The 18,499-nt window shown below is 31.2% G+C and overlaps 1 protein-coding gene across 1 annotated transcript in view; it reads right to left on the minus strand.

Annotated features, from left to right (window-relative positions):
• Window positions 1–18,499, minus strand: part of LOC134701037 (plexin-B2-like) — a 48,126-nt gene that overhangs the window by 5,842 nt on the left and 23,785 nt on the right. The window contains exons 10-25 of the mRNA XM_063562179.1: window positions 16,974–17,125; window positions 15,172–15,280; window positions 14,608–14,756; window positions 13,345–13,533; window positions 11,867–11,936; window positions 10,719–10,922; window positions 10,017–10,181; window positions 7,473–7,698; window positions 6,211–6,359; window positions 5,414–5,544; window positions 4,367–4,426; window positions 3,833–3,904; window positions 3,579–3,645; window positions 2,986–3,132; window positions 1,643–1,799; window positions 460–624 (exon numbers count right to left, since the gene is read on the minus strand). Of these exons, the coding sequence (XP_063418249.1) occupies window positions 460–624; window positions 1,643–1,799; window positions 2,986–3,132; window positions 3,579–3,645; window positions 3,833–3,904; window positions 4,367–4,426; window positions 5,414–5,544; window positions 6,211–6,359; window positions 7,473–7,698; window positions 10,017–10,181; window positions 10,719–10,922; window positions 11,867–11,936; window positions 13,345–13,533; window positions 14,608–14,756; window positions 15,172–15,280; window positions 16,974–17,125 (2,212 nt within the window). The remainder of the gene's footprint in view (window positions 1–459; window positions 625–1,642; window positions 1,800–2,985; window positions 3,133–3,578; window positions 3,646–3,832; window positions 3,905–4,366; window positions 4,427–5,413; window positions 5,545–6,210; window positions 6,360–7,472; window positions 7,699–10,016; window positions 10,182–10,718; window positions 10,923–11,866; window positions 11,937–13,344; window positions 13,534–14,607; window positions 14,757–15,171; window positions 15,281–16,973; window positions 17,126–18,499) is intronic.

Genomic DNA, 18,499 nt, shown 5'->3' on the forward strand with positions numbered 1-18,499 from the left:
TTTCAGTAACTGCAAATACTCTAATATCGGTGCTTGTGTCTATTTTGTTTATGTTACTTTTTTGTGCTTCCTTCCGATCTATTGACATTTCCTTTTGATATATTGAAATAAGGCATTTGCAACTGGTTTATAATTTTTGTTCTTATGCTGTGCTGTTTCCCATTTAAGGGGAGGGTTGAGCTCTTACAAAATTGTTTTCTTCCCCACTATTTAGGTCCCTGTACCGAAGCAGGATTATAAAACTTGTGGGTGTTGCGATCGTTTGTTCATATTCAGTATTTGCTTTTCTTTAATCGTATTGTTACTTTTTTTCATATTGATGACGACCGTAAAATGACCTATAACTTTTAACAAATCTTCTGTTGATATTGACTCTATCTAGATAAGGTGTAATTCGAAATTAGTCATGCATAATATTTGATTTCGTTTGAAAAATATAGGTTGATGAAACATATTTACCACATATCTCTTGTTCGCCACGAGGCTTGTACATAAGGGCCATTCTACAGTTGTCTTTAACCATATAATGTTTTAATGTATTCAAACAAATCAATCCATTGTTTCTCTCACTGGTGTTGTCAATATCATTCAATGTTAGTTTGCCAGCTTTTCCTTCTTGCCATTCTAAGATATAATATTTGAATGTGTATTTCTGTATGGCCTTAAATATTATAACATAGGACTATGAAGACATGCGTATTTGTTTGAACTCACGATAAAATATACAAAAAATACAGTTAAAAATTTACTCCGTATCATGACTAACATCTAGGAATGGACAATGAATTCCTGCTGAGAACAAAACAATACGAAAAAATAAAGGATTTCAGCTTCCCAACAGTAAATTTACAATTTTATCTAGCAACATTGCAGATCGCCTGTATATTGACTTCCCATCTCCTAGTTGTTACGATATTCAAGAGCTTCTATTTCATACCGAGTTTTCATTGATAAAGATTTGCAGGTAACAAGGAAGCTATTGAATCAAGAGTTTTAAGTGGTGAATATCTTTGAAAAGTTTACGGACGCCAACACGAGTTGTTAGGTTCACAGTTGACGACGAATATATTCCAATTGTTATAAAGAGCTTGATTTTTTTTTATTATGATCTCAACTATAGGGGTTTTCTAATGATAAGGAAGCTATCATACAAAAGTTGTGAAATTGAGGTCATTCCTTCGACAACTAAACTGATGCTTTTATTAGCTGGTAACCCGATATGGGAATTTCTGTTTCACAAATGACGATGGATATCTTTTATTGACGTAACAAACAATCCAGTTATCTTTCCTTGTATGTTACATCATTACACTATTACGTATTTGCTGGGATGTGACATCATCGAACTATCAGGTATTCGAAATCAAATGAGCATCATTGCCGACATCACATTACGGAGTTACCAAAATAACCAACGGTGTTTGGTTGTTTTTGTATTACTCAGTCTTTAGTTTGCTTTGCTGTAGACTGTTGGTAGGTCATTTTCAGTTTTTTTTGTGGATTTCAGTTTGTGAAGCCAGCTGAAGGACGCCTCAGTACCAGTTTATTGAAAGTTATCAAAATATCAAGTTTAAATTAACACGCACATCATATGCATGCAGAAATGCATTTTAGATGTATGAATGTGATGAGAAATGCATACCTAAAAAAAGTTCATCATGTTGTGGTATTTCTGAGGCAGGTTTATTTTTATAAACCTGAGCACAACATTTCTGTTTCACCTGTGATATTGTATCACAATTAAGAACTTTGACAGGAAAATGCTGATCACTATTACCATTCAAATCTATTTGTAATGTCTAAAACAAAAACATTTTTTTATGAACACTTTATAATGACATGCTAAAAAACTTGTCCATTACATTGTGATTAATTGGATGAATCAACATATAATTTATTAATAATACTGGAGAAACCTCAAGGAGTTTTATGAGGTTTTTTTATGAATAAGTTGAAATAAGACATCACTTTGAGGGATATATGCTTAAATTAATTAAGGAATGAAAGCGTTACTTCACAGTAATAATATATATTAATTAATAACACGTTTATGACAGAGACACATAATCAAATAACTAATTCATGTACAAAAATGTACCAACTATGCAAATATGTTCATGAGGTATAAATGTTCATACAAGGAATATTTTCTCGATGAATACCAAATTATGTTAATTCCAATCAATATGCTATTTAACAGCTCCAATTCCTAAATGGTGTAAAACCAATAATATTTGATATAGGGAATAATTTTATTCTAATGCAATAAATGAAGTAATTTGATAGTTCAATTGTTTTATTTTTTTTTGCAATCAAATTGGAACAATTAGTTATACCTTTATTTAGGTGTTCATTTAAAGCCGTACACAAAATAATATATTTCCAAATTTGTGTTTTTACGAAAACAACGCTTTTACGCCCAATTCCGACAATTTCATCCTAATTCAAACTTTGACATTAGAATGAATTTTGACTAGCATATCATAGCATATAGATATATAAATTTGTTAAAATTGATGCACATTTTTTTTTTCAAAAGTGACATTGTTTATCAAAAAAAAGTTTTGTACCAAATTTCTTGTTCAAATTACAAAAATTAAAAGCGACCTTCATTGTATTGGCATTAATATAAAACGCTATACGAAAAAAAACCAACAGACAGTCAATCAATCAGCGGGACGTTATTTAATGCATTTAAATTACATTTGATAGATGAATGAATAATTTCGTAAGACTTTTCCGGTCACTCTTAACGCTCTGAAGTTTATTTTGTTGATAAATCTAACAATGAATACCAGCATATTTTTATCGTATGATTATACTCACAAATTCAGAACAGTGATCCCGAAACAACGATTGTGATTTAAGCTGGACACTATTAGGAACAGTGTCTGAAACTAGTCGAACAATCTTTTAAAGGACAAATAAACTGTTTATCTAGGTAATGGACAGTGGTATCATTAATATATTATCTATTTGACTTACAAGATTTTGGTGTTCAATCCTGATTTTGAGTAGCTTCTCTTCTGCAATGGTGTTCTTCGAATTACCCGTAAGAGCATCAATTGGTCCCATTTCTGTAATTGTTTGTACTGCTTTGTATAACATAAACAATTGCAACCCACTGTGTGGCTGTAACAAAAATCGGTTATTCATATGTGAAACGCAAACTCATTTTCAGAAATATAAGAAGTTTCTCATGTTAAAGTCTTATTGTTGATTATTATCATAATAGTTATCAAAGGTATGAGGATTATAATTAAGTACGCCAGACGCGCGTTTCGTCTACATAAGACTCATCAGTGACGCTCATATCAAAATATTTATAAAGCCAAACAAGTACAAATTTGAAGAGCATTGAGGACCCAAAATTCAAAAAAGTTGTGCCAAATACGGCTAAGGTAATCTATGCCTGGGATAAGAAATTCCTTAGTTTTAAACAATAAAACAACGCAAATGAAATAACACATGTGACTACCCTTAATTAATAAAAAATACATTTCTTGTACTAAAATATTATCTACCTGATAGCACAAAAAATCATCACATTTTTATCAATGCTTTAGATAACTACATACCGATAATTCTTTATATATCGCAATCTGTAACCAGTTAACCATTAATCGCAGGGTAATAGAGTCAAACCTACAAAACAAGTAATCAGCACTTAATATTAAGGACGAACATTTTATTCAAATCATCTAAATGATTTTTTATAACTGAGAATAATTATACAGATTTTAGATGTAGCATTTAATTAAACATAGAAGTCGGTTAAACTTTGGAATCATTGATCGGCAGTCAGTTGTTCTAAAACAGAAATTGAATTTACCTTCTGAATAAAACTTTCTGTTGTTTTTTTGTCGATGACCGAACCATATCAACCAGCAAACAATGAATCAAACTGCAAAAAAAAAAAAGAAAAAAAAAAGATACAAAACATTGTGAGTAGTATTTGACCTTTGGGGAACTAGTAAGCGAGATAATAAAAGAGTAGAAAAGATATCAAGTCACAACTCATCAAAGATACTCGGACAAAAAGTAAAATCAGGACAAAACACAAGACAGTTAAGAGACAAAATTGTCTACAATTTTTACTGGACTTAATAAAAAGATAAAGATTGAGCATCAGAAATCCCCAAAAAATTATCTATTTATGAAAAAATGACAGATTACAGGAATCCAAACACACTTGCAAATCTTACTGTTATGAAAATGTATGACCTAAGTTAATTTTTATTATTGAACAAAGGACCATATCTACATTTATATTTAAGATGCGAATTCTTGCTAAAACTGTTGAACCTTCTTAATGGACATTATATCATTATACTATAAGAAAAAATATTATTCACTATTAACTTACTCGAAAAAGAGTCTCATATTTCCAAGCAATGAAATCGACAAAACTGATGAAAATTGAGCCCTGAAATATATACAATAATGGTTGATAAAATACATGTGTTGGCAAAACATATGCATTGAAATAAACAACAATATTTGGAAATTATAAGCAGTGTTCTTAATTTTACTCATCAATTGATCAGCATAATTATTCATAATCGAAATATTAGAATAGACAGGCTCAAAAGCATTTTCTTCCATCATGGACCGTAACTAAAAATAAAATGCATATAAACTTTTACTTATTTAAAAAAGAATGCCGATTCAAAATCTGAAAAATTGCAAATCATTTAGAATGGATTAAGTGTATAACGAAATGACATATAGTCAGACGGATGATACAAAATGGATATTTAAAATAAAACACGTCGAAAACAAAGTTATACCGTCTTCACAGAAACAGTAACTACGAAAGGATAAACAACAGTCTAACAGATTGAGCACTATTGGCATCGAATACATCGGACACATCACATCTTTTATAATCCTGGTATTTTTGATAACTATTTACACCACTGGGTCGATGCCACTGCTGGTGGACGTTTCGTCCCCGAGGGTATCACCAGCCCAGTAGTCAGCACTTCGGTGTTGACATGATTATCAATTTTGTGGTCATTTTTATAAATTTTCTGTATACAAAACTTTGAATTTTTCGAAAAACTAAGGATTTTCTTACCCCAGGAGTAGATTACCTTAGCCGTATTTGGCACAACTTTTTGGAATTTTGGGTCCTCAATGCTCTTCAACTTTGTATTTGTTTGGCTTTTTTAACTATTTTGATCTGAGCGTCACTGATGAGTCTTATGTAGACGAAACGCGCGTCTGGCGTATAAAATTATAATCCTGGTATTTTTGATAACTATTATCTCGTCTCCGTGACTTTATGAGATTTACGAGACTGCGAAGCAAATATGATCAATGTTTTACTAGTGATTCCCATTGATCACAAACTAATAGTTTGTCAATGCCATCGTCTCTGAAAACAGGACGTCTGGTATATTTGACTTACTTTTCTTGCATTGTAAGCATATTCGGTCGATCTAACGTTTGAACAAGTGACTTCAGGAAAAGCTTGTTTGACAACAGTATTTCAAATTTTTCCATTGCACTTTTTATTATGGTGTTTCTGTCGTCTGTTATCTGAAATTACAAAAATTTAGATGTCCTGGTTGAATTATTAGATTGAGTGGTCTGAGACTGGAAGAAAGGTTAAATAATACATATCTGTCGTTTTAAAATAACATTTCATATCTTAGCATCAGTATTGTTTCAAACAAATCACATACTAATATAAAACTATAAATCTCTAACTTAAACACAACACAGTTTGTATTTGACTTTTCTGTAAACCAGAAAAATACAAGCATAAAGGTAACATAGTTTTTGTCGAAGGATTCAAACGTTGGGAAGTGATAGGAGCCGTAATTGTAACCCAACCTACAAATAATTGTTCGTCTTGAGACTAAATCAACCTAATGTTGAGAAGAACATTTGAAAATATAGGATCATAAGTTGCAAGCTAGTATTATCCTTAAACAGACATGTGTATGCCCATTTAATGATAAAAGAGACAACATCTGTGAAAAGCAAACTATTGATTGGAAAAGGAAAGAAAACATTGACTGCAAAGTTTCAGTAAAAACCCTGTTCAACCCTGGTTTTTTTAAAAAGATTGTTGATGAACTAAAAAGGGAATCATATGCATGCTTTAACTATAAAAGAAGACTATTAACTGATTCTTCAAACACTATGAGAACCTGTCAGTCCATTTAATTAAGATTTCGTATATAGTTCACTAAATGTTACCTCTGAACCGTTAGTTAATGGATTAGAAAGCTTATCTTCGTTTGGAAAGAGTTGATGGCAAACATAGGTTTGGTAGTCGAAATAGGGTATTCTTGAAGTAACCAGGTTAGATTTTATATCTTTAATATTCATCTGAGCATCAGCAAATTCTGTTATAATATAATATAATATAATATAATAAGAAATTAATAATCATGAGCAAAATATTGATTTAATATCAGTCAACATTGGCCGAGCAATATCAGTGGTTGTTAAAAGTTCCCAATTGCCTCGAAAACCTTTTCCGATTAAGATATCGTCCAAACTTTATTTTTAAGTGTAGCTGTCAACTGAGAAAGCCAAATTTATAAACATTATATCTGTTTAAATAGAATGTACAGGCTCTGAACTTATCTGAACGATGAATACATATCCACAAAACTATTCGATAGTAAACCCGTTAATGGACAATACATAAACGAAACGTAAACATGGGCTCCTTTTATTTTTATGTAGTTTTTGCAGCCATTTGGTTTTTTTCTTTCAAATCCTGGTTCAAGTTCACATGAATGAAAGTTTATTCAAAACACAAAAATAAATTTAAAAAAAAAAAACGCAGTATTAAAATTTACATTTTTCTTGAGGTGAAAGACGTTATTTAATCTTAAAAGAATTACAGAGTATTAGTTTTGTGTCTTCCTAAACATCCATTTTCTCTCTTACTAATTTAAGGACTAGTAGTAGTATTATTGATTGTTTATATTTATTGCATACACCATTCAGTGTTTGTCGTGTGTAACTATCTATCATTTTTGTATATTTTTCATTGTTTTGTAAATCAATTAAACCGTTAGTTTTCACTTTGAATTGCTATACATTTATCAGTTCGAGTATTTAGTTATATATGCGATTTGGGTTAATCTCATTTTTGAGGCCGTACAGCGATATATAATTTTAAACTTCTATGTCATATTTTCTCTGATAAAGGTGTCTAATTGGCAATTATATTGTTATATTTCTGATTTTTTTTCTATACATGCCAGATTAACGAATCTAAATTTCCATTTTTCATTAATATATACCAGTTAATTAAAACCTGACTAAACCGAACCCTTTCGGTTCTTGAGATTTTGTTCGGTTTTGGCAGGTATTCGGTTTCATCAGGTTCACAATGCACAAAATGTGATATGATTGGTCTTCAGAACAAGTTTGGATTAGACAGGTTTCCGGTTTATTCAGGGTTTGGTTTAATCAGGATTCACTGTAGTTTAAGACCAACTCACCTTCTCTACTAGCCTTTCGTATCATTTCTTCCCTTGTCATAAGTTCTATTTTGAATTCTTTGACGGCTCTCTTCTTTTGCTTTCGTAAAATAACTACAGCCAATACGCCAATTACAATAGCTGTAATCAATGCAGCAACTAATACACCAGCTATGATGACTAATGTATTAATGTCTTCTTTGTAATGTAGGTCACCTATGTATGCCTCAATATTTCCAACGGTTACCTATTTTCAAACAGATAGGAAAGATGTGCATCAAATAGAAAAGCAGCGATTACTAGCATACTAGAGTACGCACTTCGATGTTCAAGTTCTGAATTACAAATGTCAAGTTCGGATACTCGGATTAGAAATCATAATGGACATTTGAGCAATATTTCAACCTGTATTCATATTTAAGGAACTTTTACCTTTACGTAACAACCAAGTGATTTCACTTATGAGCACGGGACCAATATCTTCTTTTTATACTTTAATTGGAAATACCCTTGCGGTGCATTGTATACTTAATGGTTATAAGGTCAATGATCACCTATAACCTAGATCTTTGACCGTGACAATATGTGTTTTACAAAAAAAATTCCTATCCCTTTATTGTTGGAATAGTCAAATATCTTTTATGTTTAGTTACTTTGAATTATGCAAGATACACAATAATGCATGTATATGCTACATTTTATTTGCTCTCTTTTTTGTACATAATTATAAATTAACTGTTAACAAAATTAAAATTCTTTGAAAAACTAAGGCTTTTCTACCTCAGGAATAGATTACCGTAGCTGTATTTTGCAAAATGTTTTGGAATTTTTGGTCCTCAATGCTCTTCAACTTCGTACTTTATTTGGCATTTTAACCTTTTTTGATTCGAGAGCACTGATGAGTCTTTTGTAGAAGAAACTCGCGTTTGGCGTAAATATAAAATTTCAACCCTGGCATCTTTGATGAGTTTATTTAAATATCTAAATGTGATTACCCAAGAGATTTCATGAATTAACACACCTGGTGGTACTGCAAAGTGAATGGCGAAAGTGTGATCATGCAACCCACATACCTATCAAATTGTAGCCAATTTGTTAAGTTATTATTTTGGACTCATTAAGACTTTGAAACGACAACATAATGTTGCTTAATTTTTTTCAATGTTGGTTTACCGTGAGCATAAGTATCTAAATCAAAAGTAAATTGGCAGAGTTTAAAATATAGGTTGTCTTTCAGTATAAAAGAAAGAAGATAAGTTGAGGTTAAGATTAACAGGAATTTACAGTAGACAATTGTTTTCATATCTTTTAAATTTGTAAAATTAAAAACCATTTCTTTAATTTGGTTTCAAAATTAAAATAGATTTTCCAGTTTTAAAACTGTTGCATTTGAGCGCAATATCTATATAACATGTAAAACGTATAATATGATTAGTTTCAGTTGAAATCTGTCAATAAACCTCATATTAAGATTGAATTTTAAAAGTTATCTTTAGTTATATTAAGTTACCCATATTGTGACAATGCTACCGATTGTGTCTGGATTTTTTCACACATCGTTCTAAATATAATGGCATTTGATGCGACTGTCATACAAGTGAGAGGTTTAGCGCTATGAAAACGGGTTCAATCCACCATTTTCTACATTTGAAACTGCCTGTACAAAATCAAGAAAATGACAGTTGTCGTCCATTCGTTTAATAGGTTTTGCCATTTGATTATGGACTTTCCGTTTTGAATTTTCCTCGGAGTTCAGTATTTTTGTGATTTATCGGTTTTCTTTTGACGTAGGTTTATAATAAAATGCAAACAACGAACACAGGACAAACGATCTGCTAAAAAGCTTGACGTAATATGAGTGTTACAGGAAAGCGTCAAATGGTGATAACATTGCTTCTTCAAGATGTACAGGCTTGTAGCAACTATTTAGAATACCATTTTGATCATGTTGAAAGCAGATGCTGTCTTTTTATACATTTATAATTGCATTCTCGTTTTTTAAAGTTGTATTAATATTCCGAAAAATGATATACCCATAATAGTGAGTGAATTTTTGACAGATTTACGCATATCAATATTTATCTTACCTCCTATAAATGTCTAGCAATTTGATTGGTTGAAGGCGTGGAGACCGTGTATATTCGATATTAGGTTAGTAGGAAGGCGGGGCTTATCTCAATACACGGTTAGTAGTTGAGTTACGACTTTGGCACTATTTGAATACTTAAATGTAATGAAAGTACTGTTCACTATTGTTATATCAGGATCGTTGATATTAAATTGTTATTCTTGACATTAGTTTTTTTTTGTGCAGACCAATGACATTAGGTTCTTATAATTGAGCAATTGAAGAGTTTAATTTAACAATAAATAGACGCGGTATGATTGCAAATAAGGCAACTCTAGTCAGAATTCAACAAATAAAGATAGTCGGTGAGATAAATTCGCTATATAGTGGGCTAGCGACCTAATACGATATAGACGGGGTCAGAAAAATTTCATTTTGGGTTCGAGCATTGCTCTTACCCCATGCAAAGGACGCATACCAATATATATTACACTTACAATAACATGAGCCATGTTGAAATCAGTGTTGTTAGTTCGAGGCACTGAATTAGGAGGAAGACATATGATAAACTGCATATTGATATCTGCAATGAGACAACGTCCGTCCAAACCAATATGTATCCTGTAGTTTTCAAGGCGAGCGCCATTCAAAATATTTCTACCCTATAAAGAAGATCATACGAAACAATTGCATGACTTGAATTGTCCAGTTAACGTTTTCGTATACTTGCAAATCAATAGTTCATATTATGGTGAACAATGACCTTGATCGGCTGTTGTTCATGACTAGTTTCTATACCATACCTGAGGAACTAGTTCCTTCCTTTCAAATTAACAAGGTTGACTACCTTGAACCCTTTGTTGTCGTTTCTTGAATGGTATCAGTTTTTATTTCATATTCTTACTATTCGAAACACCCGAATTTCCCTCGTGTAACTCAATCTTAAGTTTTCTGTGTGTTGTTTGTTGGTTAATTTGCCAGGATCATACTTGTTTGACTCTTAACATATTTCATTTAACAAATTTTGACATTTTGTTTACCATGTACAAGCTTTAAAAAAACATATTTGTATCAAGGTTGCTACATGAACGATTTAATTGCAACATATGAAAGTTTTAAATTAGATTGTACTGAAAAGAAAACTTAGAAAGTATTTCATCTACTAGAAAATACTTCATTTCAAACGTCACGATGCTAACCTTGATTTTAATAGAAGACTCCTTGTCGTATTTGTAAACGCCTTGGAACTTTTCGAATGTAGGATCGTCCACATATTCTAAATTGACTGGAATTTTAACGCCATCAAAATGAACATACACAGTTTGACTGTTAGATTGATTCTTTAGTTTTGGAGGCGTTTCACACACTGCCGAGGTATCTTCTGGAACATCACATGGATTGACCTAATAAACATACAAAATTAGGTCAATTAAAAAATATATGACCTTTTTTGTATGAGGCGGAGAAGCATGAAGAGCGAGGTTACACGGACCTTTCCCAGTTTTGTGCGGAATACAAAAAAAAGTTTATTGATACATGAATAAGTTAAGAAGTTATCTACATCTTATCAAAATGATGGTTTACTGAGAATAAAAGCTAAATTATAAAACTATATAAAAATAGCTGACAGGTAAAAAAAACCCCACCAGAGTATTTTGTCATGTTAATGCCCATTGACGTTTACTAAAAAGAATAAATAGTTTACTTCAAAAGCTATCTCGCTTTCGTCAACATGGTAAAGGTATGTGTATAAGACATATAATAACAAGTTGCCCTTATGTTAGGTCTTGCATAACTTGCAAAATTAATAATGATGATAATTGTTCTAGTTTTATTTTTTATGAAATACAGACACGCTAACGCTTACAGCAACATAGAGTAAAATACTGTTATTCCAAATACTTTTGTCTAAGTACATTATTTTTCAATAAATGAACGGCGTTATTTGATTGATGAAACATACTGTTTGATATTTAATTACGTGGGGCAAATCATAGCCTTTGTCTCTTTTCTCCTTTTGTTTCTTTACAGAATATGTTATATATCTTTACTGGGAATGGGAGCAGAATATGCTGTTATCAATATAGTTGAATAACATAACTTCAGAATGAATACGGACACTGATACCTAAACGTCTTACTATTTACTACAAAAAATCAAACAAACTTTTCAATTAAAATGTTATTATGACAAAAACCAAAAACAAAAAAAAATAAGTGTAGAATACAATTAATATCAACATGAATTACCCTTTTAACCGTAATCCTAATCTCGCTGAACGAAAAATTCCTAACTTTGAAAGTAACAGAAAATTATTATAATCTTAATGTTGTAATATATAACTTACCACTCTTTCAACCGTTATCTCTCCCACATTATTAAAACCTTCGCCATGAATAGTAAATGTCGCGCCACCACTAAATAAAAAAGCAATCTCAACAAGAAATATCTTGCCAGTTTTACAATACAAAATAAATATTTAAAGGATGAACTTAGGTGTTTTTTTTGGAAATTGGTGTTAAATGTTCGGACTCCTTGGTATTTTCCCATCAATACAGGGTAAAATATTTTGCCCCATAACACCCATTTCCAATTGTATAAAAGACTTCATTAGCTCATAAAAGGCCATTTTCCAAAATGTAAGCAATTCCTAAATTTTTGTTCTTTCATAGTCCAAAATTATACCAATGCAAATGTAAGGTGAAAGTCCGAGTTAGCCTAAAAACTCAAATATCTCGAACATTTTGAATAGGAGGTCTATGACCTATCAATATTTTTAGCATATTTTGTTCCATAACTAGTGCTCTTTCAAAACGGAGTTACTGTAGCAATTTTAATTTCTTAATTTTCTAAGTTTCACCTGAGTACATTCTGAAACATATTGAATGATGATTTAAAAATTAATTCATAACATTAACCATTATCCAATGCAAGAATAAAACAGAATTATGAAATATTCAACAAGTTACAAATGTATAACATGATTTTATCATTCCAAAATGTACAAATATATCGAAGAAGTGGTATATTCTACAATTTATAATATAATCGTATGTATAGTAATTAATTTTGAGACCAAAATTTCTTAGACGGTTTGTCATCGTTTGAAGTATTATATAATAATACTTATTTTAGTGTGTGTAATTCTTCATAATTCAAATAGCAATCACTTTAATTAGCGTAGTTCAATTTAAACCCCGAATAAAGTGCCTAAGCTTTACAATAGAGTAGTGGAAAGACCTTATGAAGATTGTCAGATGAATTGTTAGAATGTTTTGTATATTATTGAAGACATCGTCTTCACTTTAAAAAATAATCAATGATCTTACGAATAGCCAATGTAAATGCCGTTATATCGTCTTGTGATGCCAGGTTAAACATTGAAATAAACGCAGATTTTCGTATTACTTTTTCGTGTATTACTTTAGCTGCATTTGGCAAAACTTTTAGGAATTTTGAACGTCAAACTTCGGACTTTATTTGGCCTTTATAACATTTTTTGGATTGGAGCGTCACTGGTGAGTCTTTTGTAGACGAAACGCGCGACTGGCGTATATACTAAATTATGTCCTCATATCTATGATAAGATTATTTGATACGAGAAATATATAACATGTAAGAAATATATAACAGGCCACAACTATAAAGGAATCGACAATTTATAACATTGTTCAATCATTTTATATTCTACAATAGAAGAATAAGGAGAAATGAAATATAATTGAAAATAACAGCAATTAACAATATTATGTAATCTACACGAAATTAAAAGCAACCCTTAATTGTCTTTCTGAAAACTCTTCAAAATGTTTTGTGTACTCTTACCTCTGTTGTGCCTTTCGTGCTTTATTGGATAAATTAAATGTTGGATCAGGTAAATATTGAAACGTTTCGTTTAACGACAACACTGTCAAGCCATCAATTACAACCTCCAACCGAGTCATATTTCTAGGTTGGTCCGATTTTTTCGTTTTGCACTTTATATACTGCGTACTTAAGGAACTTTGAAACGCTCTGTTATAAATTGAAAACAACGTATTTTATTATACAGAATTAAAAGTTTATTGATGAAATTGAGATACATCATATATGCAGTGCAAATTTACTTCTATAGAAAATTTGAAAACACAAACATTTAAAATTCCGAAATGAAAGGTTTGCACTAATCAGCTGGCGACTTGAAGTCATACGAGGCAATATTCAACTTACAATTGATTACGCTTTGTCCAGATCTACACATGTATTATTGATTTTTAATAAAGTCTCGAAGGGAATATTATCTTTCAGATGAGCAGAAAGATTTAGCTGCTTGGTTGGTATATGTTTTATGACCTATTTCAAAGAATCATTGGAGAACTTTTAAACATATTTAGTCATTTATTTATGACTGTAAATGGTAAAAAGACTATAGATATATAACGCTTATTTGCCCGGTTCTTTTGATGATGCATTTACACCAATTAAGTCATCATTTTGTCATTCTTTTATAAATTTTCTGTTGTTAATATTAAGTATCATCTAATTGAAACATTTATTCTCCATTGCAGATCTACAATACTAAAAATAAAAAAATGTCCTTATTTGTGCGAATAGTTTCGGTGTAGTTTAACATCTCCCTTCAAGTGTGTTGTAGAATAACTGTGTCATCCATAACTGCAGTTAAACTTCCCATGACTTGTCTTTTTTTAATAATTAAACCCAATACGGCACACAAGTTTTGTCTCGCAGTTACTATCACGAAATTATGCACTCGACAGGTGATCACATCAAACATAAAATGCTTATATTTTAAAAACAAACCGGTTTTTTTTTCATCAAAAGAGCGGACACCATAGTGCATGCTGTATTTTTATTGGTTATTTTCGTATGTGTTTAAAATATACCCAGACCTGTTGAATCTGATTTGTGGTTTTACTTCCAATGCTTTTGATCATCCTTGTATTTGTTCATTGTTTTTTGAACAAATCGAACTGTGAGTTTTCTCGTGTCAAAATTATTCATTCTGGCATATGCCTATGCTGATAAATATTAAATTGGTTACTAGAGATACGTATACAGTACTCCTAGCTTCTTAAATTACTAATATACCTGCATTGTTGACGACAATCCCCATCAACGCAAAACGAAATATGGTATCGATTAGATTCTTCGAACCCAATATTGTCACCGCTGATTGTAATAATTGTGTCACCAGAAACAATCCCTCTCTTTGGTGAGAATTCAAAGATTGACGGTTCCTGAAGCAATATTTACAAAACGACCTATTTCTATTTCATGAAGATAACATCAAATAGGTGAATAACAATATACAATATGTAAGTGGTTTGTTCTGTTGTTGTTATCACATTTATTTATAAGTAAATATAAATAACATTTTCAAACATTTTCAAACAAAAGTAGAATAATATCTTAATGTCATTGTAGGCATCTTAGGAGTATTCGTATGGTTGACTTTGTAGAAAAACGATATGACTCATCGCTTTAACTTATTCTTTATCTATTTCATTCTTTTAAAAACTAGCTGTAGTCAATCGCACTCAATATCAAATGTGTGAATCAAAATTATCATTCAACATTAATCATTGTTGGGAATATTATTTCAACTCAAAGAGCTCGTGACTATTTTGTGATGAAACACATACGTTAAAATACCTTATAACTGAAGCGTGTACTATTATAGTCGCTGAAATTATTTTCATTCACTGAAACGATCATCCCCTTCGTCTTGAGATCGTTGTATTTTGCAGTTACACATGTCAAACTGTTCAAACAGATACAAAAAGGTGACTTCAAATATCAGTCATTCAAAGCATGGGTACTACTTCATTTAAACAGAGTTGAAGTCGTGCACTTTTAGTGAGATCGACACAAATGTTCCATGATGAAGTCATCACACAATCATAAAAATAGTTAGTGGTAAACAATTCAAAATTTACTCATATATCTTATCTTTAGAAAGGTTTTATTTTTAACCTATCTCATTTATATTTGCAATTGTCTAACTTGATTGAAATAATTCATTTGACATTAATCAGTTCTAAGTTGATATTATTCTGTTCTAAGTTGATATTAATCAGTTTTACATTGATATTAATCAGTTCTAAGTTTATAATTATCAATTCAAACAAAATAAGAAAGGGAAAATGACATGCTAGAAAAGAAAATGTTAAGAGAAAAATGTCTCTAGGTCTTCGTATATATGAGTGTAATTTTGTCGAGTTGTCTGTTTCCATTCATTATAGAACACAATATGCTTGCCTCATTGACTTTCATGACAAAAACTACAATTCAGCAGCAATTTATCGAGGTGCCTGATATCAATTTCTTCTTGTCCAAATTGAATAACATGACATAAATAGCCAGTGTCAAAAATAAACTGATAGATTCAAAATACAAACAATCAACAACACAACAGACCAAGACTTGGAAAAAAAAGTTGGAATAGCAACAACGGCAAAATTTGTTTCATTTGATAAGTTTACTTATTTATCTTAATTTTGCATATGTTTTCAGAAATAGGGGTATTGCTTATCAAAATCTGAATAATTTGATATGTCCTGTCGGAATATTTACCTGGATCGGTGAAAACGGCTAATTGTTTAACACTTGATAGATAAAAATATATATTTATTTATTGAAAACATAACTAATACAGGAAAAGTTGCTCTGAAAAGTATTCTTCGATTATCTGCAGTCGTCTCACAATTATAACATGTGTATTTTCAGAATGAATATAACATGTATAACGCCACAAGCGAAATAATTTTGTGTTTCAAATAACCCATTACACTCATTGCTCACAATAGTCGTACTACGATATTCATATTTACCACGATATCAATAACTTATAGCTATGGAATAAAGCACAACGTCGTCCTGTGAAAAAACTTTTGCTTTTATGACAGTTTTAACTGGTAAATAGGGACGAAAGATACCAAAGGGACAGTTAAACTCATAAATCTAAAACAAACTGACGACAACGCCATGGCTAAAAATGAAAAAAGACAAACAGACAAACAATAATACACATGACATAACATAGAAAGCCAAAGAATAAACAACACGAACCCCACCAAAAACTAGGGGTGATCTCAGGTGCTCCGGAAGGGTAAGCAGATCCTGCTCCACATGTGGCACACGTCGTGTTGCTTATGTGATATCAAATCCGGTAAATAGTCTAATTCGGTAGGTCACATTCATGAAAGGGAAGGGATTGTAGTTACGACGTAAGGAACATATCCGATATCATTTGTGAAACGGTTATTTCATAACGGTCAACCAACTCGTGATGGCGTTCGTAACTTGTAACCAGTAGTCAAATTGGAATGGTTTGACTCATTTTGGTTTATTTGAAACATGAGAGAGCATCGTTTTACAATTGCATGTCTAAATGTTCATACAACTCTTTCTTTATAGATCATCTATATTTATTACGTATGAATAGTCATCCGTACCTAGTATATATAGAATTTGGCGATTGAACTGTTACATTATCACATCTTACTCCGTTAAACCTAACGGAAATACTGTCATTCACATTTCCAAGGTATTTTCCAGTTATTGTCAATAATGTACCACCTTGAACAGGTCCAGTAGATGGGTACACCTATACGAGAAAAAATAATTCAGACAGAAAATTAACGCAAGCATTTAAGGGTATAATGGTTTTTTTTGTGAGAACATGACTTAACACCACATGTTTTATCTGTATCGCCTTCCTAATAGATAAATATGAAAAAGAAGATATTACAAAGTTCTTTAATAAATATGTAGTTACTACTCCAGATAAAATGACTAAGCAATTTGTCAGTGAACTTTCATTTAGCCTCTTAGTCATGTTAGTTGCGTCGTGGAATTATGTGTTAACAATTTCAATGAAAAAATGTTTGAATATGGCCGTATTCACACCAATCACCATGTACAGAAAACATGGTGACAACTAGTTTAACGTAATGTACTCTGGTTTCACATTAAATTTGTTCAAATCTTTACACCTGGTTTAGTTACCTGTACATGAAACTTGCTACACTTTCAATCTCTTGTAAACTTGCCATTTAAATGTCCATTACATAGAATCGAATTCAAATTTTTCGAACAACAATTTCTCTTATGAAAGCCATTTTGTTGATTTGCAGTACTGTGAAGATACTCAAAATGTATCGATTACGCAATAAAAAATACTATAATGGATCATTCAATGCCAAAGTAGATACTGTTACTTAGACCAATAGGTCAGAGGCTAATTGAAAATATAAGACATTTTTGACGAATCAGTTTTCCACAAGTACATTGCGTAGGTGGGGCAAATTTCGCATATATACGCATACATTCGCATAGATGTAATGTTTATAAAGATGTATATTATAGCGAGTTGATAATATTGTGAAATATGTTTTCTTTTCTTTTTTTCTTCAATTCAGCAGTTTTGCATGAATAAAACGGTTTCGAGTTTGAACTAAGAGCAATAACCAAATAATACCATGCTAATACGTCTTAATAACTACAAATTAGGCTTCAAAATAACAGTTTGTACTCTGCAAATAAATGTTTTTCATTTCTACGTTTATTTTTACCAGAGGCGAGAAACTAGCACAACAATACAATTTACTACGCACTCCTTTTTTTAGTGATGCATTTATGAGTGTATATTAATTGAGAAATGACCAGTGGGAAATATTTATGTGTATCTGCAGTCAATTCTGGAAGACATTTAAAAAAAAAATAAGTGATTGTTAATGATGATGCTTTAAGTCTTGATTTCGAGTTTGCACACATAAATCGGTAATTTACTTTATTTATAATAGTTATACATATCAATTTTATTCAAAACGTTTCTTCTTTAAATATACATGGTAAAATTCATGTCCTTAATACATTGTTTTGTATACACTTTACCCCCTCAAATCCTGCATTGACTATTGGCTGCATGTAGACAAAACATGATTGACAATACATGTAAACATTGAGTTTCATCAATTGG

The sequence above is a fragment of the Mytilus trossulus genome, unplaced genomic scaffold (assembly GCF_036588685.1).
Source record: "Mytilus trossulus isolate FHL-02 unplaced genomic scaffold, PNRI_Mtr1.1.1.hap1 h1tg000211l__unscaffolded, whole genome shotgun sequence".
NCBI lineage: Eukaryota > Metazoa > Mollusca > Bivalvia > Mytilida > Mytilidae > Mytilus > Mytilus trossulus.